The following is a 21824-nucleotide window of genomic DNA, read 5'->3' as shown; positions in this document are numbered from 1 at the left end:
TACATGTTGGGCTGCATCTCAAGTTCCCAGGTCCCACTATTGAGCCACAATAGCGGCAAGAGTGGCCCCCCCCCAACAATTTTTACTTATGAAAAACCCTCATTAGCAAGGCATACCTTAGCTACGCACCACACTACCTCCAACAAAGCACAATCACTGCCTGCATGACACTCTGCTGCCACTTCTCCTGGGTAACATGCTGCCCAACTGCCCATTTCAGTAATAGTAGCAGTCAAGAGAGGCCCCAGTAACAATTCCAAAGCAGAAGTATAGGGGGAGCACAGTATTAGTTCCATTTCAGTAGTAGTAGCAGTCTAGACAGGCCCCAGTAACATATCACTAGCAGCAGTATAGGGGGAGCACAGTATTAGTTCCATTTCAGTAGTAGTAGCAGTCTGGACAGGCCCCAGTAACATATCACTAGCAGCAGTATAGGGGGAGCACAGTATTAGTTCCATTTCAGTAGTAGTTGCAGTCTAGGCAGGCCCCAGTAACATATCACTAGCAGCAGTATAGGGGGAGCACAGTATTAGTTCCATTTCAGTAGTAGTAGCAGTCTAGACAGGCCCCAGTAACATATCACTAGCAGCAGTATAGGGGGAGCACAGTATTAGTTCCATTTCAGTAGTAGTAGCAGTCTAGGCAGGCCCCAGTAACATATCACTAGCAGCAGTATAGGGGGAGCACAGTATTAGTTCCATTTCAGTAGTAGTAGCAGTCTAGACAGGCCCCAGTAACATATCAGGGGCGTACCCCTATCCCTCAGCATGGTGTATTACGAGTAGAGCAGAAACAGAACGCTGTAATTAAATGTGCCACTTATTGGCCTGTGGTTGGAGGCTGACTTCGCTTACGGAATGCACAGCAGAGCCAGGAAACAATTATGCGCAAGCCTGTAGTCAGACCTAGGTGCGTATGAATGAGCAACTGGAATTCACAGGGCAGAACCATTCAAGTGGCCAAAGGCCAGTGGTAGGCCTTAAGTATTTTGCTTCAATTTTTTAAAATGGTGAGGTGAAAAACCAGACAGACACCATATGCAGAGTATATATGTATATTCTTTCCCTCTGGCGGGATGACGGCGATCATGTAACGGACACAGCAGAGCCAGGAAACAATTATGCGCAAGCCTGCTGTAGCGCTTAGCTGGGTAATAATGAGCGACTACTACCCCCAGCAGACACGCAGTAAACTGTACACGGTCACAGGCAGCCCAAAGATTTTTTTTTCAAATTTTTTTGAAAAAGCCCACTGCCTATATAGCCTGTATATCTCTTTCCCTGTACCACTGTCCCTGCCTCGCCAGTACTGCCCCTATACTCAGTAAAATGACTGCAGACTGAGGACGCTATGGCCTGCACGCCCGATATACAAAAAAAAAAATGTGCAAGACTGCTAAAAGCAGCCTCAACAGTACTTCACACGGTCAGATGTGGCCCTAAGAAGGACCGTTGGGGTTCTTGAAGACGAAGATAACAGCCTAACACTCTCCCTATAGCAGCTACAGCAGGACGGCACTTTCCCTAATGTCTCTCAGCGTGCATCTGTGGCGAGCCGCGGCCGGCCCCAGTTTATATACTCGGGTGTCACCTGATCTCCCCAGCCACTCACTGCAGGGGGGTGGGATAGGGCTGGAACTTCACAGGAGGAAGTTGTAATGCCTTCCCTGTGTTTCTATTGGCCAGAAAACGACGCAAACGTTTCTGGGAAGAAAATGGAAGTGACTCGAACACCGCGTGGTGCTCGTCTCGAGTAACGAGCATCTCGAGTACCCTAATACTCGAACAAGCAACAAGCTCGGACGAGTACGCTCGCTCATCTCTAATCAAAACTGATCCAAACTAATTGTAAATTGATACATGAAGGTACATGAGTTTACACCTATTATTTTTTTAGATGTGATTCTATTTGCAGGACTCCAAGCTGTTCACACTATTGTTTGCCTTTACAATTTTGTACTTTGTAATTTCTTCATATATTCACTAATTTGCTTTCTTGAGAGCATGCAATGTAGGTGTTTAATTAAGGAAGAAATAACAATAGTGATATTTTTGTAAGTATGTATGTCATTGGAAGGAAAAGGTGAAAGTACAGTATCATATTACAGAGCATTATAGCTTCAGGGCTTTATTTAAATAAGATTTTAAAATCATGATACATTTGTTATAAGATTGCAATAGAACAAGGCTCATTATTAAGCATTCTAGCATTGGAGAATGTTTGTTTCTTGAGTTGATCCAGTGAAAGAAAGAAAAATTGACAAGCATAAAGATCTGAGTGATTTTAATAAGTGCCAAATTGTGATGACTAGATGACTGAGTGAGAGAATCTCAGAAATGGAAGGCCTGTGTGGGCGTTCCCGATAGGCTGTGGTTAGTACCTATCAAAGTGATCTAAGGAAGAACTACTTACTGATTTGTGAGTCATAGGCATCCAAGGTTCCTTAATGCACATACAGGGGGTGGACAAAATGTGGAAATCATTAGCACTGTGTTGCCCTTTGGATCCCTGCTTTGTTGAGAGATTTCCCACCAAAATTGTCACCTCTTGTCCAGCTCTAGGTGGTTTTGCAAGCCAGCAAGTAATAGCAGTTGAGTGGCTGAAACCCCTGACCAACGGAACCTTGTTACTCATGCAGATGTTCACTTCTGCCTGGCAGCATTTGTGTTATATTACCTCCACTTAAAATCAGTCTCTACATGTCTTATTGAATTATGATTTATAATCCCATGTAATTTAAGACATGCAGTTTGTATGGTGTTTCCATATTTTTGTCCACCCCATGTAGGTAGACAAAGTTAATCCTATAGGTCTGATAAATAGAAGATTTATAATAGTTAATGTAGGTTATGATGCAAAGGTTTCAAAACATATTACAACTTTCTGTGTATATATAGGACTGACTAGCCACAGATCGGTAAGAGTAATATCTATCTATCTATTTATAGATATATATTACTCCTACCAATCTATGCCTAGTCAGTCCTATATATACTATATACTTTTGGTCTGATACGGTCTATATATATATATATATATATATATATATATATATATATATATATATATATATATATACCGTGTCAGACCAAAAGTATCACTAGAGAGCATAATCACCAAACAGTGGGTCTAATACTTTGGTCAATTCTCTGGAAACTAGCCAATTCTCTGGAGACAGCATTAATGTTCGGCACAGGCAGTGGGTCCAGAAGAAGAGGGGGCCAAAGAACACACTGGCTAGACACAATCAAGGTTGACATGTACACATGACTTTAGAAAATCTGAAGGAAACGGCCAAAGACAGGGAAGCATTGCATATGTTGATCCACAAGGTGACCAATATATATATATATATATATATATATATATATATATATATATACATACATATACAGGAGGGAGAGAGAAAGAGATTAAATATGTCTGACCATTTGAGACATGAACTCCACTAGACCGCTGGAAGTATCATATAATATCTGGTACTACCGTAAGGTGTTAGCAACAGACCCTTTAAGCCCTTAAGTTATGAGGTGTGTCCCCTATGGATCGGACTTGTTTTTGTAGCATATTCCACAGATAAATATATACATATATGTATATTAGTAAGTGACAATTTTAAATAAAAAGATTTCTCAAGTGACAGTAGCCCCTGGTATCGGCTGATTGGTCGGAATCTGAGCTGTGGGTCCCCGCCAACCATACTGTTCATCAATAGCAGAAGTACGAAAAAGGATGGGAATACTGCTTTAAAGGGGTAAAGGGAGGCTGTACTACTTTAAAAAGACACAGAGGCTCTATTTATTAGGCCACAGGGGAGTTTATGTCTTTAAAGGGGTTGTTAAAGTTAGAAAAAAAATGTTTTGCCTCCCATGTATAAAAATAATAAACAGTTACTTGCTCACCTCTTCCAGCTTCCTGCAGCTGCAGCACCACATACTCAGGTCTCTACTATGTATTGAGAGCTTGCAGTCAGCCTGTGTACAAGATGTCAAACGCTGCTGCAGCCAATCATAGATCTCAGTGTTCAAGTGCTGACACCTGCAGTGCACTGCACTGCTCCTGGCCCCGCCTGCCTCTCCCCCTGCAGAGAGGGACAGCGTATATCGGCCGTGCGTGAAAACCCGTCCGATATATGCATGTGGGAATAAGCCCTAAGGGACACAAACAGACCACTATTGCTTTGTGAATATTGGGGTGGTATTATTCCTTTTCTGGAGCACAAAATGGGCATTATTACTTTGCAGGGAACACAGAAAATAATTATTTTTACAGAAAGAACTGTTATTACAGTGAGAAGTTATAAAACAGGTATTATTTCTTGTGCTGGTCAATATGGGTAAATTATCAATGTGTGTGAGCAGTATCACTTTGTGGGGCACAAGATGGGGCACTTTTACTGTGGTAGACACTGTAGTGGCAGGATGGAACGTCTGCAGAGACAAGTCATAAATATAGGAAATCTTCATGGCTGACTGGACTGAATGAAGAAGAAAAGAGAAAGTGAATCACAGCAATCAGAGATGATGTCACGTGTGATCACTAGAGGTAACTGCACTATAATTACTATCACTGTGTAGAACTGGTATCTGATTATTATATGGTGACTGCACTATTTAGAGGTTAGTAGAGCTGAGGCATTGTATGATATTTACATTTATTGTATTTTTCGGGGTGGATGTAGCTGTGCTTGAGGGGGGGGGGGAGCAGTGAGGGCCCAAGTTGAGCTTTTGTATCAAGAGCCTTTAGCTACACCCCTGAGTCTTTTTATCTGGCTGGATCATATTCTGAATCTTCCATATATGTTCTGACAGATTTCACATGGCTAGCAGCAGGTATTCATACAGGCCAGCACATATGTTTAAACAAATGTGCTTCAAGCAGGCCATTGTTTTTGAATGCGCATTGTGTTGTGTGATGCTTCACAGTTCGGGCTTCGACACACAAGTGTGTAACGAAATACACTCACTCCTGTGCATTTATTTGTGCAGTAAACGATTGTATTTAACGCTCATGCCTGCACAAATGCGGAGTGGTTTTTTCACAGGCACCACTCGTTCACATAGACGGGGGAGTCCCTCCACCCTAATGACGTGTCAGTGAAAACAACAGGTGCAAAAAAAGAAAGTGAGAATGAATCCATTGAAATGAATGGGTTCTATTCTCCACATTATATGCACGGGTGTTTCATGTACGTCTGTCGAAGCCCTCACACCTGCATCTAGTGCTGCCTGTACAATATCAGTAAGTATTTATAATACTATGGCTAATTGGGGTATATGAAACATAAAAAAGCATTCAGGACTGATATTTTTATGGAAATACATGCCATCTTGAGTCCATAATATGGGGCTAGGGTGGTTTTGGACAAACACATGCACAGCATATTTGCACCATAATCGAAGTTTGATGAGGTAGGCTTGCGTGAGTATCGGCGTGTAGTACTGCAGTTTGTACGCATGCAGCGATGGTTCATATGTACAAGCGGCACACCCCAGCCATGATTTAAAAGGTCATTTAGCTTAATGAGATACAGATGTTGGCAACCTATTTTAACGCACCCCATCACTGTGATGGGTTGTGAAGTGTGTTACAAAGTGGTATAATGTGCAAAAATAAAGCAGGCATCGCTAAAATATCTAATGCTGCGATCGAGTGCTGGTCTACAAGGCCCCATTGAAATCAATGGCGGCGTTGTACCGCAGTTAGTGGTAAAAAGTGGTGAGTATGAGAGCAGCCTTAGAGTTTTTTTGGATAGATCTTAGAGAACATGTAACCAGTTTATAATGCTCCAAATGATTTTAGTGAGCTTAGATCTTATTTTAGAAGACGTGTTTTAGAACAGACAGCTCAGCAACAAAACAACATGAAGCTGTGAAACAATCAGTGGTAACGTAATGTAGAATGTTTCAATTTAGAATTGGAGACAGAAAATGATTGGTAATCTTCACTCCTGTATTTTATCAGTGATATTTTTTGGACTTTTTTTTATCAAAACTGATTCAAAGTGATTATAACTGATACATGAAGCCATGGTTCTATTTGCAAGACTGCCAGGTGTTCACACTACAGTTTGCATTTACCATGTTTTGACATATCTCCTTTGACGTTAAAATTTCTATGAGATATAAACTCGTAAATGCATCTGTTTGCATTAGTTTGTATCAGTTCAGTGAGGATTCATTTGTTTTTCTGATGATGCAAAAAGCCAAGATGATCTCTGTCCACACTCTTGTCATCGTTTCCATCTTTACAATTTACCCTAATTTGATCTGACTAAGGGCCCATTCTGACAGCCATATATTTGGGCTGTATGCTATCCCACAGACAGCATACGGCCTTATGATAGCCTAGGAGGCTATTCACATGAATGTTCTTTCATACAAACAGATAGTCCTTGTGAAAGAAATCATTGCATGTCCTATTTTTGACAAAAGGGGCTATTCTCGTCTGTGAAAATAGACGATAATAGGCCATGCAGTAAAATGCAGAGTCTGTAAATATCTGACAGAGTGAGTTGTGTCCTTTCTTGAGCACAATTCACATATGGTTGTTTGAATACCATGTTAGGGCTTATTCAGATGGCTGTAGGCGCAACCATGCTCGCCATTACAAAGCGTAGTTGCACCTGAACCAGGGGAATCTCTTCGCCAGCTTTTTAAACTCTGTTCCAGAGCCCAGGAATTTGAAAATTGCTGTGGGAACACAGGTGCCACCCCAATCTTTCCCGCATATAGTTTAACTACATGCGGGAAAGATAGGGCAGGTGCTATCTTCTCCTGGCCGTACAAATAACGGTTGGGTAAGAAGTGGTGAAAACAAAAACACTGAACTCCTATTGCGATTAGAGGTTTTGTTTTGTCCCGTTTTATGGCTGTGATTATCACAGCCATATAGGGGGAGAAAACTATGCTTGTCTGAATCCGCCCTTAACCCTGTCCAATTCAATTTGTATCCTGGTTTTCCTAGGAGGCTTACTCTTTTTCTGCTATTATACAACGGTGCTATATGCTGGCTAAAGCCAGTACTGCATGAGGTGATACATTGGATAGGCTCCGACAGCAGAGAGGCTGGCAATATCCAGTAAGAGAACCTCGACGGACCTCTTTCAACATCGGAGCTGTACAGCCTTAAATAATCATGTCTTTAGATGTCAGACAGTGGATTGAAAGGGTTAAACTTAAGACAAGGTGTGCAAGTTATAAGCAACAAAAATACCGCTGTGGATAGAGCTATTCATTTATTCACACTAGAGTTTTAATACTAGTTTTATTGATATGTTGTTTGCTAGAAATCTGGACCATGAGGGTTTATTGATGATCAATGGATCAGTAGGTACTAAAGGTAGATACTAAATTAATGATTAGTCCCAATGAAATTGATAGCATCTGCTGATAACTTATGAGTCATATTTTTAAAAGTAAAGTGCATCAGAAAAACTGGTTCAGGCCTTAGTCAGACGGGCGTTTTGTTCGCGCGATTTGCGCATGCGCATGCGTCCGGCGATTTTTTAAAACCATTGCTTTGCAATGGTATCGGACACATGAGCGCTTTTTATGTGCTTGTCCGATAAATTATAGAACAGAAATCGCAGATCGCACCTATCTGCGATCTGCGATTCCTGTTCTGTTCTCTATATGCGCTCAATGGGGCCGGCGGCAGCAGCGCCGACCCCATTGAGAACATATAGAAGACAAATCATTCTTCTCTGCCACAGCTGTAACAGCTGTGGCAGAGAAGAACGATGTTTGCCCATTGAATTCAATGGAGCCGGCAATACAGCCGGCTCCATTGAAAGCAATGCGCTGCGGGCGAGTGTGGGATGAATTGTCGGGAAGGGCTTAAATATATAAGCCCTTCCCTGCAATTCATCCAGAAAAGTGTTAAAATAAAAAATATATATATACTCACCTGCTCCCGGCAGCCGGAGTTTCGCGCGGCCGGCCTGCAGTGGGTGTGAAGGGGGTGTGAGTCAGACCTGCCCCCTGATTGGCTCAGCGCTCTTACCCGCAGCGCATCGCTTACACTGGAGCCGGCTGTATTGCCGGCTCCATTGAATGCAATGCGCTGGACAGCTCCGGCCCGTTTCTAATGAAACGCGGCTAGGAGCAGATTTTCGGGCACTGGTCACGCGATTTGCGGACGCGCATCTGTCATGCGATCCGCAAATCGCGCGAAAAAACGCCCGTCTGACTAAGGCCTCAGACTGTATTTTGGATCCTTAAAACAAATAAAATTGATTAAAAACTGATGTGATTTAATGTTTTTTGGTGCAGCAGTTATCCAATCAGTTTAAACTAAACTAATTGCACAAAACATATCTATAACAAACAGTTCACCCAGATGTTTTCCTTTTTTTCTAAACTTTCTGCTGAAAGAATGGCTGTATCAATACATCCCACTCATAATTACTGGACTTAAACTAAAGTCAAAGTGTGCATCAGTTAAAAAACTGATAAAATGCCTTGTGAAAACGCCAATAGTAGTCAAAAATACTGTACTATGAATATTTCATAAGTCTTTTAGGTCCCATACGCAAGAGAAAGATACCAAACTGCTGAAAAGCGATGCATGTCAAACAATAACTGTCGTTGTCTCTTGTCACATTGGTTTATTTTGTAAGTGTTCTTAAAAATTCATCAATCTATTGGAACCATCAAGCTACTCTGACAAAAAAAACGTAAAGAAAAACCATAGCCTACTATTATTACATAACAAGTAACGTATTTAAATTCACAGAAAATAAAATGCAAAGATGTACTTACTACAACACCACTCCGAGTGATAGCTTCACGGTATGTGAAGTTGCATACTGCCCATGCAAGATAATATGTTGACATTAAAGGAGTCTGTGAGAAATGGTCTGTAACCCATCCACCTTCTTCAAAAACAGACGTCTCCACAGGCATATTAGACAGTGAGATGTAAGATGTTTGATGCCTGATACTAATTTTAAATGTTGCCTTGTAAATAGGCTCATCAAAGCATGGGAAGGCTTTTCTGGCATGAATGGGAGAGAATTGGGTAACTCCAAGTGACCTAGGAGAAAAAGAAGTTTAAGATTAAAAATAAATCCATATTGTCATTTATAAATACGATATTAACATACTATATAATTACATTTTACTGAAAACATTTATATTTGAATCAACTCTAAAACAGAATATATATTTTATATATACTGCATAAGCAAATATTAAAATGTTGCCATAAATAATTTTTTTATATATAATCAAAGAGATCACAGTGAATCATCACCTATGAGGTTTGAGAATTAGGGCTTATTTACACGAGCGTATATCGGCTGGCATTTTCACGACCGGCCGATATACGCTTCCATGTGACCAGTCCCAGCCTTCCCTTACCCTCGCTGGCTCTCTGCCTCTCTCCTCCCCTCCGAGTGGTTTGCAATGGGAGGCAGCAGGGCAGGGGGGGAGCTGAGCTCCTGGCCCCTCCTCACCCCTTGTCCATAGCCAGCAATAGGAGCGGGCGGAACAGAGCGAAGCATAGCTCTGTCCCAACACTGGATTGGAGGAGAGAGGCAGAGAGCTGATGAGGGAGAGGGAAGGGGGTTACTGCTGAGATGGAAGCGTACATCGGCCGGCCGTGAAAACGCCGGCCGATTTACGCTCGTGTAAATAAGCCCTTAGGTTGATTTTTCAGGAAAATCAATATAAAAGAGAATTTCACCTGTCTTCAATATCAATGAAATGTTTAATATATTAAAATGCTAAACCACGGTGTAGATTCTGCACTCCAGATGATGCTCGGATTGGAGTTGGATGGTCTAGATTCTGAATATACACCAAAACCTTGCTTTCAATTAGAGGGCTTATATGAAATAAGATTTTAAAAGATCTGCTTTATTTTCCAGAACCAGTGCCTCTCTTTTCCCCCCATATCCCATTCACTTAAATGGATAAAGAGGAGTTTTTCATTGAAAAGTGTACGCTTTTTTCTAAATTCAGGCAACTTCTTTATTATACCTGAATAATTATATAATGTAAATATATATATACAAATGAAGATACAATATATTGCCAAAACTAGTGTTGCCATAGCACTCATCCATCACATCTCTTACAGTATCAAAAGGGATATTGCAAAATTATTCTGATTAATCTGAGAAACATCAGATTATAGTAATTGATCTACCAGCATTCAGTATGTTTTACATCAATATTGACAACACCAGAATGTGTAACTACTAAAACAGTATTATTTGACACAAAGCATTTACATTCTACATCATAAATAAAGAAAAACTACAGCACAGCAATAAATAAATATGAAGGTCATTTGTCAGTATTCAGTGTTTCTCATGGCATGTCACTCTAATTAATCTGAAATCATGTTCAGCTACCCCAGAAATGTCATGCCATATGTTCCTAGAAAGGGCCCTAAATTACCTTTATCCCTTGATATAACACAATCAAAAGTCTGCAGAAAAAAACACTATAAAACATTAAAGAAATCGATGCATTAAAAAAAAGCTTTTTGTACATGTTTAATTGTTAATACGTTTTAATACAAATATTTCAGAATTTAGTTTGATGAAAAATATGCCAGTATAGGTATCAGTTTATCTACATTACACATACTGCATAGCCCTAGTAGGAAGCATTATTGTTGCTACATCCACACCATGCCAGATTGCCACAAAGTCAGATTAACTTTCCACTCTATTTTATGTTGCACCCACTGTGATGTGTTTTGTATGTATTTTGGTTTAAATACTTGGCAGTGAAGCTAATAGGGCTTTAAAACCACTTTCGCACAGCTATATTCTGGTCAGTATTTTGCATCAGTATTTGTAAGCCAAAGCCAAGATTTGAACATACAGAGAAAAAGTAAAAGGACGCTTTTCACAAGGGACGGAATGTTTGGTTGGATGCTTTGGAATATTTTGACATTGGAAAAATGCGGACCAAAATTCATGTGCCTAACATGCGGATTTTGATGTGGAATTGAAAATCACAAAATTCAAATGGCAATTCCACATCAAAATCTGTATTTATAACTACAGATTTTGGTGCAGATTATGGCAGAGGAATATTCCGCACAATCCCATGTTCCATATGAAGGGACCCTAATGGAAACTTTTCTGACATTTCCATATTTTTGACCCACTCCTTGCTTTGGACTGATGCAAAATACTGATCAAATTACATATAACAGTGGCCTAAAGCTGCATATAAGAGAAGCTGCTATAGAGACATTGGTTTAAAATGGTTTTCCCCATGGATATGCCATAAATGTCTAATTAGTGACGACCCTATCTCTAGGACTTCCACCTATCAGGAGAACACAATGGACTAAAGCCCCTCTTACACTGGATGATTATTAGAGATGAGCGAACGTACTCGTCCGAGCTTGATATTCGTGCGAATATTAGGGTGTTCGGGATGCTCGTTACTCTTAACGAGCACCACGCGGTGTTCGGGTTACTTTAACTTTCCTCTGTGAGACGTTAGCGCGCTTTTCTGGCCAATTGAAAGACAGGGAAGGCATTACAACTTCCCCCTGCAACGTTTAAGCCCTATACCACCCCCCTGCTGTGAGTGGCTGGGGAGATAAGGTGTCACCCGAGTATTGAAATCTGCCCTTCCCGCGGCTCGCTACGGATGTATTCTGACATTAGTTCAGGGAAAGTGGTATCGTGTTGGAGCTGCTATAGGGAGAGTGTTAGGTGTATTGTAGGCTTCAAGAACCCCAACGGTCCTTCTAAAGGCCATAAATCGTCTCTATATGCGCTCAGTGGGGCCGGCGGCAGCAGCGCCCACCCCATTGAGAACATATAGAAGACAAATCCTTCTTTTCTGCCACAGCTGTAACAGCTGTAGCAGAGAAGAACGATGTTAGCCCATTGAATTCAATGGAACCAGCAATACAGCAGGTTCCACTGAATGCAATGGGCTGCCGGCGATCGCAGGATGAATGGTCGGGAAGGGGTTAAATATATAACCCCTTCCCTGCAATTCATCCAGAAATGTGATACACTAAAAATATATACCGGCGTAAAAGGCGACGGGGCGTATAAGACGACCCCCCAACTGTCACCTTATACGCCGGGAATACAGTGGAGCAAAGAATAAAAAGCATTACTCACTTCTTCAGACGATCTGCGCCGCTCCTGTAGACTGTCACTCCTTCCTGGTGTTCTGCGGTGCTCCTGCAGGCTCTTGCTCCCTCCTGGTTCCCGGCAGAGCATTGCTTTTTCTACGAAAGGCTTTAAATCCCCGCCTCCAGAAACACACGTGCCTTCAGCCAATCACAGCCAATGACAGTGATGTCATTGAATTGCTGTGATTGGCTGTGTTTCTGGAGGCGGGGATTTCAAGCCTTTCATAGAGAAAGCTTTAGTCCGTGGACCAGGAAGGAGTGACAGTCTGCAGGAGCGGCGCAGATCGTCTGAAGAAGTAAGTAATGATTTTTATTCTTTGCTCCGCTGTATTCCCGGCGTATAAGGTGACAGTTGGGGGGTCGTCTTATACGCCCCGTCGCTTTATACGCCGGTATATATTTTTAGTGTATCACATTTCTGGATGAATTGCAGGGAAGGGGTTATATATTTAACCCCTTCCCGACCATTCATCCTGCGATCGCCGGCAGCCCATTGCATTCAGTGGAACCTGCTGTATTGCTGGTTCCATTGAATTCAATGGGCTAACATCGTTCCTCTCTGCTACAGCTGTTACAGCTGTGCCAGAGGAGAATGATCTTCACGCTGACAGTGCGGGGGGGGGGGCCCACTCTTTTGCCGCTATTGTGGCTTAATAGTGGGACCTGTGAACTTGAGATGCAGCCCAACATGTAGCCCCTCGCCTGCCCTATCCGCTTCTGTGTCGTTCCCATCACTTTCTTGAATTGCCCAGATTTTCACACATGAAAACCTTAGCGAGCATCGCGATATACAAAAATGCTCCGGTCGCCCATTGACTTCAATGGGGTTCGTTACTCGAAACGAACCCTCGAGCATCGCGATAATTTCGTGCCGAGTAGCGAGCACCCGAGCATTTTGGTGTTCGCTCATCTCTAATGATTATCATGCAAATCACTCAATAGATGAAGCAGTTTGCACAATCATTTTGAAGTATGAACGCATGCAATGAAAGGCCAATCGGCTATAAATCTCAGATTGGATCTTTCATGCAGACCATAAAATTATCATCTGGCTTAAATATGCAGTTATTCATCTATGAATGACTGCCTGTTTATTGTGAATGGAGACGGGTGGGCCGAATGATCTCCTGTCCTCTCCCCCTCCATTCACTGAGTGATGATCCTTCTGTGTAAAAGCCCAAGAGCAATCATCACTTGGATAGCTGTTGGGCGCTTCGGCATCCGACAGCTGTCCTGTGTAAGAGGTCCCGTGTAAGAGGGGCTTTATACTATCGTCCACTGATCCCCTTCTCTTCAGACAAGGTAAGAAGTGACGGAAGCATGCAGAAAGAAAATGAATGTAAAGCTGATTGCACATTGGTGCAAAGTGATTACTTTCATAGAACCAATAAAACAGACAAACAAAAGAGAAGTTAAAAATCAGGCAATAGTAAAGATTGGTTATAACAAGATGTTCAAACAACAAGAGAAATACCGGTAGCAGGCAAAAAGAGTCAGAGAGACATTTTGCACTGAACTGACTTTTCTACAGAGCACCAGTAGAGTACCTGTAGTGAAGTAGTTTTCGAGCCTGTTAGGCCAGCAACTGGTAGACTTCTAGTATAAACACAGCTGCAGATAGATGCATTATGGAAATGTTATTGTAATAAAATAGCAATTATACATGTATAATAAATAAAGCTGTTCCTTTGTATTCATTAATAGGGATGGTTGGATGAACAACATTTTCTGAGCTGTATTTACAGTACTCCATTGGAAAAAGAAAAACTATTCCTATTGCAAGCTGCCCATGCTCTTAAATAGCTGTCAGCTGAACATTTATTTGGAGCACAACTATTCCTCCCAACTCTGCTATACACATGCAAATTATAGGAAGGTGAGGGGGTGGGGAGTGCTTGTACTTAGTGATACAACGTACATATAATAAATACTCAGGATGTGAATAAAGATCAAAGGCCATGTGTGGATATTCACTGGCAATGCAATTTAGTGGTGGATAATATTATTGTTAATGATCTTGTGTCGAAATGGTGAGTCATATATGTGTAATGGTCCTGGATTGAAAATTGTAAATGGGAAGAAAAAAAAAAAAATATATAGGACCCTATGATGTAAAATTATGAGCGCCACTCAAATGTCCACAATGGATGTAGTGCATGTAGGCACGATGCTACTTTACACAATAGTGATTTCACCTCCTTTTCTGTTACATCCACTGAACAGATTTATTTAAATGCTAATGACAGGTCTGAAGATTTCAAATGCATGGAAATGTTTGGGATATTTCACTTGAACAGTCTAGTACCCATGGGGCTGAATGTAACCTGAGAAAATGTCTATGATTAATAAAACTCTGCTAGTTGGGGGCCCCATTCTTTTTTCCAATAACGCAAAATCAATACAACAATAGCAAAGCAAATGAAAAAAAATTATACATTGTGATATAAATTGATATTTATTTTATGTTAAATAAAATAGGTAAATCTGTTATGATAAGCTAATTTTCAGAGGAATTTTCAAAAAGAATAAAAATTGTTTAGAGTGAATAACTCCTTTAAAGATTCAGCATCAGCATACAGCACAGTAGGCTCCATGTTGATGACTGTAATATGACTAACATCGTTTGAGCTGTATATATAGTGACAAGAATGTAATAGGATCCCATTGGCATCTATCAATAACAATATACAACAGTACACTATTTTATTTTTGTGCCAGTGTTATTAGCAGTTGAAGTTATTCACCTCTTATAATAAAACATTTGACCCAAAACTAGGATTTAATGTGATCCACATATCATTTTTTGTTCTATATGGTATTCAGATACAGTATGAAATCATCATAAGCCTATGGATGGGGGAATCTCATTTTCATGATTTATATAAGTGTGGAATCCTAACTGGATTCTGATGTAGTAAATGTTTTGTATGAATAAACATTGCAGCTATTCTTTTGAAGTAACATCTACTAAACAGAAAAATAATTAAAATATTTTTTTTTTTCATGAGCAAACTGACCTACAGGTACAGCTTTTGCAATAAAATTAGAATGGAGAACTTCTGCATACCATAAAGTATTATTATTAGTTTTGTGTTGCAGCGGTTCTGGGATTACTGCCATGTAGATAGTTTGGTGCAGGTTTTGCAGGTGGTTCTCCATCTTCTGGCCCTGGTCAGTGTGCTATTAGGTGAGACATGCCTAGCCGCACCTGTGGGTAATTGTCATGGCTATTTAGTCTGGCTGATGCCGGACTGAATTGGCATTGAATCTTTAGTCTAGCTCTGACTGTGGTCTCAGTTAGAGCGTGTTCCATGATTATACATTTGCCTGCTGCATCAAAGCTAAGTTTGTGTTTCCTATTGTGTTGCTTATATTACCCCGGTCCCATGTAGGGTTAACTAAGGGCCAAGGTATGAGGACAGGTACGTCCTTGTCAGGGCAAATTGCCTGCATTTAGGGAGGTCTCTGTCCCTGAGGTTATTTTGATAGGGAAAGAGTTCCCATATTTTGGATTGTTATTGTTTTTACACAGCTTGCGCACATTTTGTGCGAGATCTGAAGGTTATGGATCCAGTGACGTGACATTTTGCCAATTACTTCATGTTGTAAAAAAATAACAGACAACTACCTATAGTAATTCATACTTTTTGAAATATAGTTATTCAATTTACTTACTAGTATGGCTAATAGTGATTTACTCCATATTATCCCAGGTTCATAAGCAAACATATTGCAATACAGCAGACTGCAGTGGGGTAGGCAGCAGTAATGGCAGTAATCACGGTGGATCCACTGCTCCCCTTATGACTGGGTGGTGGTTCACAGTTGTAGGGATAACTAAGTTAGGCTTTTTTGGTGCTATCCACTAGGTCAAGCAGGGTATGATGGTAAATTTGTCAAGTTTGTGATGCAAGTCCGTATACAGGCTGAGACCTGTGCCAGACAAAATAATAATAAAGATGGAAAACGTAAAATAAAATGGGGATTTATACATTTCTCTGGATAGTAGTTTGGTATCTCACTGCAGATATTACAATGGTGAGAAGGGACTCCAGGAGGAAGGATATGAATTTTAAATCAGTGGAACAGTTCATTTTCTTAGAGAAAAAGGATCTTCAACAAATTTCCTACAATAAGCATTACTTTGCTGCTTGAGGTAGATACACACATCTTTTTACATGTAGGCATTAAGTACAGGAACCACATCTGTACACTGGGGTTCTATAACAACTGAAAGCACAGGAATCTCTCTTTTCCACTACGCTTTGCCCTTCTGCTTCTCTTTCTTTCTTTGTCTTCTATTACTTAAGTTATAAATCTTCTTTCTTTATTTACAATTACTCAAGCTGTTCCTTTCCTCTTCTATCTTTACATAAACGGATTCTTCTCCCTTTAAACACAATACTACTTTTGTACTCACACTTTCTCCTTCTCACTGCGCTGTCTCTGTTCAGCTCTTGCTTCTTCCTCCTCTCTTCTCTAAGCTTCCCTCCTAACTCTCAACCTCTACTTCTCTTGCCACTCACTCTGACCCCTCTTTTTATACCAGCTACTCCCAGCCAACCCATGCAAAGGACCTATTCACCAAATGCAGGTTTGCTAACAGCTTACTTACTAATTAGCTAGCCAATACCTGGGCTGTGTCTCAGTAATTGATGGACCATCAGTATTACTGGACTGAACAACCAATAGAGTACAGTTTTGGCTGTAAGGATGAGTGACAAACAAGTAAACAGATAAACCTCTTAAAGTCATACACATACACTTAGCAAGCAACACATTGATTTATGGAGTGTACAACTCTCGTACGCTACAGTGTATGTGGTAAAATTACTGGACCTCAGTATAAAAAAAACTACAACCTTCAATAAGGGTATTTTCACATGGGCAAAATTATTCTGCTAGGATGCAGTAAAATAACTGGTCCTGCAGAAAAATCTGCATTAAAATCCACATAACTAACATGTGGATTTTGGTGTGGAATTGCAAATGACTTAAATCTACTTACAATACTGCATCAAAATCCACTTTTAGGGTATGTTCGAACAGTGGATTCTGCCACAAAATGTTCAGTGTTAAACCGTGGCAGAAATTCCCGGCTTTATTTGCCATGACTATGAATCCTCACACAGATTTAGCCCTGTCAATGGGCAAATTCTGTATGTAGAATTTCAGAAATGTTTCCAAGTAGATCCATAGAAAAAAATGTGGCAGAACAGCTGTGGTTTTCTTCCATGATTTTATGGAGTATTCTGCATGAAAATTGTGTGGCAGAGTCCACAATGTGAACATGACCCACAGATTTTGGTGTAGAGTTCTTCAGTGGCAAATTTCGCTGCTTCCTGCTGGCATAATTCCTTCTGTATGAAAGAGTTCTAACCTTTCTGCTACTACAATACCATATAAGCTTATAGGTCAAAGTCATCTTTCTCCCTCTTTACGATTCTGTCACTTATTTAAAGGTGCATTCACACAAGCGTGTGCATATGCGTACATTGGTGTGCACAAAACCGCGAACCCACCTACGTGCACAAACACGCATGAATGCAGGTCCGTGCAGCATCGCAATCAATGTGGCCATGGCTGCGGCCGGTGGCCGCATTGAAGGCAATAGGGTGCTGGCCCCCCTGCAGTGATTTTCAGGGAAGGGCTTGAAATATAAACCCTTTGTGCTAAAATATATATATATATATATATATATATATATATATATATGTGTATTTATATATATTGACCTCTCTGCCGCTGCTGTGTAAATATTCCCTGAGGGGAGTAAAGAATCCCTTGTCACAGCTATAGCAGAGGATTTTTTCATCTCCGCGGGGAGTCCCCTTGTCACTGAACACTGTGACACCATTGTCATAGTGTTCAGTGACAAGGGGACTCCCCACGAGGCTGAAGAATTCCCCTGCCACAGCTGTCACAGCTGTGGCAGAGGATCGCAATATTCTCCCTTTGCTTTCAATGGGACCAGCACTTCTGCAGTCCCATTGAAAGCAATGGGCTGTCGGCAAGCCCTGCAGGGATTTTCGGGGAAGGGCTTTAATATTGAATTCAATGAATGGCCATGTGCTGCCTGTGATTGGCTGAGTGCTGTGACCAATCACAGGCAGCACTCAGCTGTCATTTAATCAATGGCTGAGTGCTGCCTGTGATTGCTGAGATTTTAAATCCTCACCTGCTGAAACAGATTCAGAGCAGTGCAGGAATAAGACAGGCTGGACGCGCCTGAGCCCTGCCAGCTGAGGAAAAGGGAATAAATATATATATATATATATATATATATATATATGCACACACACATTTTTTTAACACATTCTAGGGATGATTTTCAGGGAAGAGCTTATATTTGAAGCCCTTCCCTGAAAATCCCTGCAGGGCTTGCCGGCAGCTTATTGCTTTCAATGGGACTGCAGAAGCGCCGGTCCTACTAAAAGCAATGGTAGAACATTGCGATCCTCTGGCACAGCTGTGAGAGGTGATTCTTTACTCCCCGCGGGGATAAAGAAATCCTCTGTCACAGTGTTCAGTGACAAATGGACTCCCTCCTGGGGAATATTGACATGCACCATGGACCTATGGTGCACGCATGTCCTATGTTTTGCAGGTATGTGCATTTGCACGCTTGTAAAACACAGACATGTGAACGAAACATGCTTGTCTGATTCCACCCATATCCGCATTTTTTTTCTCTTTGTTATGTACTGCCAACCTTTTTCTTACCGTATATACCGGTGTATAAGGCGACGGGGCGTATAAGACGACCCCCCAACTGTCACCTTATACGCCAGTATACAGTGGAGAAAAAAAAAAAAATTCATTACTCACCTCCCACGGCGTTCTGTCACGCTCCGGCAGGATGTCGCTCGCTCCGGCAGGATGTCGCTCGCTCCGGCAGGCTGTCGCTCGCTCCGGCAGGATGTCGCTCGCTCCGGCAGGCTGTCGCTCGCTCCTCGTCGTCCCCGGCGCAGCATAGCTTTCTGAATGCGGGGCTTGAAATCCCCGCTTCCAGAAAGCTAATACACACGCCGGCAGCCATGACATCATTGAATGGCTGTGATTGGCTAAAGCACACGTGGCTTCAGCCAATCACACTATTCAATGACATCATTGAATGGGTGTGATTGCTAACACGTGCGCCTTCAGCCAATCACAGCCATTCAATGCTGTCATGGCTGCCGGCGTGTGTATTAGCTTTCTGGAAGCGGGGATTTCAAGCCCCGCATTCAGAAAGCTATGCTGCGCCGGGGACGACGAGGAGCGAGCGACAGCCTGCCGGAGCGAGCGACATCCTGCCGGAGCGCGACAGAACGCCGGGGGAGGTGAGTAATGAATTTTTTCTTTTTACACTTTTTTTTTTTTGTATTACCGGCGCATAAGACGACCCCCGACTGCAGAGCAGATTTTTCGGGGTTCAAAAGTCGTCTTATACGCCGGTATATACGGTATGTAGTGTCCTGACAATAACGGTGCTTTAAAAATGAATAACAATAATTGTTAATATGGAATGTATGGAACTTTTAAAATAAAGAGTATCTAGCACTAGAATTTTACTGTCGGACACTAAACACAAAGCTTCAGTATAAAATGAATAAATGAAGTTTCATATTAATAACTGAAAGTACAGTTTGTCACAAACAATGCAAGTCAGGTATGCACACACAAGTACTTAATCAGTATCCCAAATGAATAGAAAGACTTCTGGAAATTATATTTAGGTCTTGGAATTAAAGTGAGAATCTTCTATCACTCAGTGCCATGATAATCTTTAGTTTAATTTGATTAGCATCAAATCCAAAAGAAACTGCATTTTGACCTTAAGCTACTCTATTAGTACAAAAATCCATATTTAGCCTCCAACTAGTTGAAGATTCATTGCTTATTCCTGAATCAGCATGTTAGCTCAGAAATAAAAAATCACTTCAGTACATAAAAGATCAGGATATGCCACAGTTCAACTTCCTCGATTTTATGTATCGTTCTCAAAAGCACTGCTTTGGTATTAAGCTGAATAAAAAATGTTTTATATGCTTTTTAGATAATTTCTGGAATAGCACAATAAATAAATGCTATAAGAACAACTAAAATATTCATGAGCTGAATGAAACATTTAGAATCTATGTACCAAGAAAATATACTTAACTATATTAAACAGTATGGCATGAACAAAAAGCATGTCTAAAGTCAAGTTTCCATAAACAAAATTTAGTAAAATTTTATATGTACTACATTCTCAAAAAGGTGCAAGAGTATTTAAAAATTAGGTATACTCGGTATATATTGCCATCCTCCTGCCAGATTTTAGTCATTTGGATAAAGAAGAACACTGTAAGATAGCATTGTAGTAAAGAATAGCAGTAAGATACAAACTATTAAATGAATGCATCAGCCAGTATCACAAGTACAGGGCCTGTGCCTAGAGGCAATGATTTAAAGGTGCGGGGGGGGGGGGGGGGGGGGAGAGACTGAGAGAGATCTCTCTCCCCCGCTACCCCCTGTTGCCCCTCTTGGACCAGTAAGCAGTTACTTGAGAGGAGCGATGCTCACTCGAGTAACTGCTTTATCCGAGCGTGCTTGCTCATCTCTAGTGAACATACTTCAGGGTGACTTCACAGGGAATATATTTTTATGTCACAGAGAAATCCACCACAAATCTACATGTCTTGGATCTGGGTGCAGATTTGTCATGATATATGCAATTAAATGGGCGTAATCCACAACAATTCAGTGGCTACCCTGTGACACATCCACATGCAAACCCCAATGTAATGCATGTAGATTTTGGGACAGATTAGTTTGTGGCCAAAAATGATGCCCCATGTGAAGACAACTTTACTCTAAATTAGGTACTAAGTGTGCAACATTATTTCACATGACTGATGGATATTTATCTGTCACCCATGAGAAAAGTTAGAACAACCAGCATCATTTTTTTTTAAAAGTGATTGATTCAGCATGCTAAACCAAAGAACCTGAAAGGTTTTAGATATGTGGGTGGATAAACAGCAGCCTCTGGGACATCACCCTGCAAGGCACTTTCTAAAGCAGTGTGTTCCACAAACTGTTTATTAATACAACATTAATAGTTTTAATTATGTGAGCAGCCATAAACATTTTGCTACCCTCACAATAATTCAGTGATCAGAAATGAGTAGTTAATGTTAGTTAGAGCCCTATATAACAAACTTGATAATTGAGTTTCTTAAATGTGACACCTAAGTTCAAGCTATTAAGCTTGCAATTGCTCTAGTCTTGCTTAGATTAATTGAAACAAGAACAGGGGGACTGGGCGTCATGTGGCAATGTAAACAGTGTTTTACTTTTGGTTGAATAAGTAATGCACTTGTAAGACAAAATAATGAAACATGTTTATTGCAAAAGGCCTTGAGGTCACACAATGTCAATAAATGGCTTGCAGAGTTTGGAAATGTACAGGTCAATCCAGCAAAGAAAGCTGTCGGTATGTATTGTTGCTACTTGCATTTTCTTTTTATAAAATCTTTTCTTCAATCTAAATCTTTGGTAATATTAATAGTAAATTATTATTATTATTGTGTGTTAAATGTTTAACTTGGTACAAAGTGCTAAGCTGGACAGCGGTAAAAGCAGAGCAACCAAAGCAATGGAAAAATTAAACCTGGTGTTTGTGTGTGTGTGTCCAGGTCTAGAAACTTACTGACATAGTGACATAGATTTAGTATAGC

At 40.9% G+C, this 21824-nt stretch overlaps 1 protein-coding gene across 1 annotated transcript in view; it reads right to left on the bottom strand.

Annotated features, from left to right (window-relative positions):
• The window catches only part of TRHDE (thyrotropin releasing hormone degrading enzyme), an 819510-nt gene that overhangs the window by 759318 nt on the left and 38368 nt on the right, over positions 1–21824 (bottom strand). Inside the window, exon 2 of the mRNA XM_066589876.1 lies at positions 8763–9036. Coding sequence (XP_066445973.1) covers positions 8763–9036 — 274 coding nt within the window. The remainder of the gene's footprint in view (positions 1–8762; positions 9037–21824) is intronic.

Source organism: Eleutherodactylus coqui, chromosome 2 (assembly GCF_035609145.1).
Source record: "Eleutherodactylus coqui strain aEleCoq1 chromosome 2, aEleCoq1.hap1, whole genome shotgun sequence".
Lineage (NCBI taxonomy): Eukaryota > Metazoa > Chordata > Amphibia > Anura > Eleutherodactylidae > Eleutherodactylus > Eleutherodactylus coqui.
This window is presented reverse-complemented; position numbering and strand designations above follow the sequence as displayed.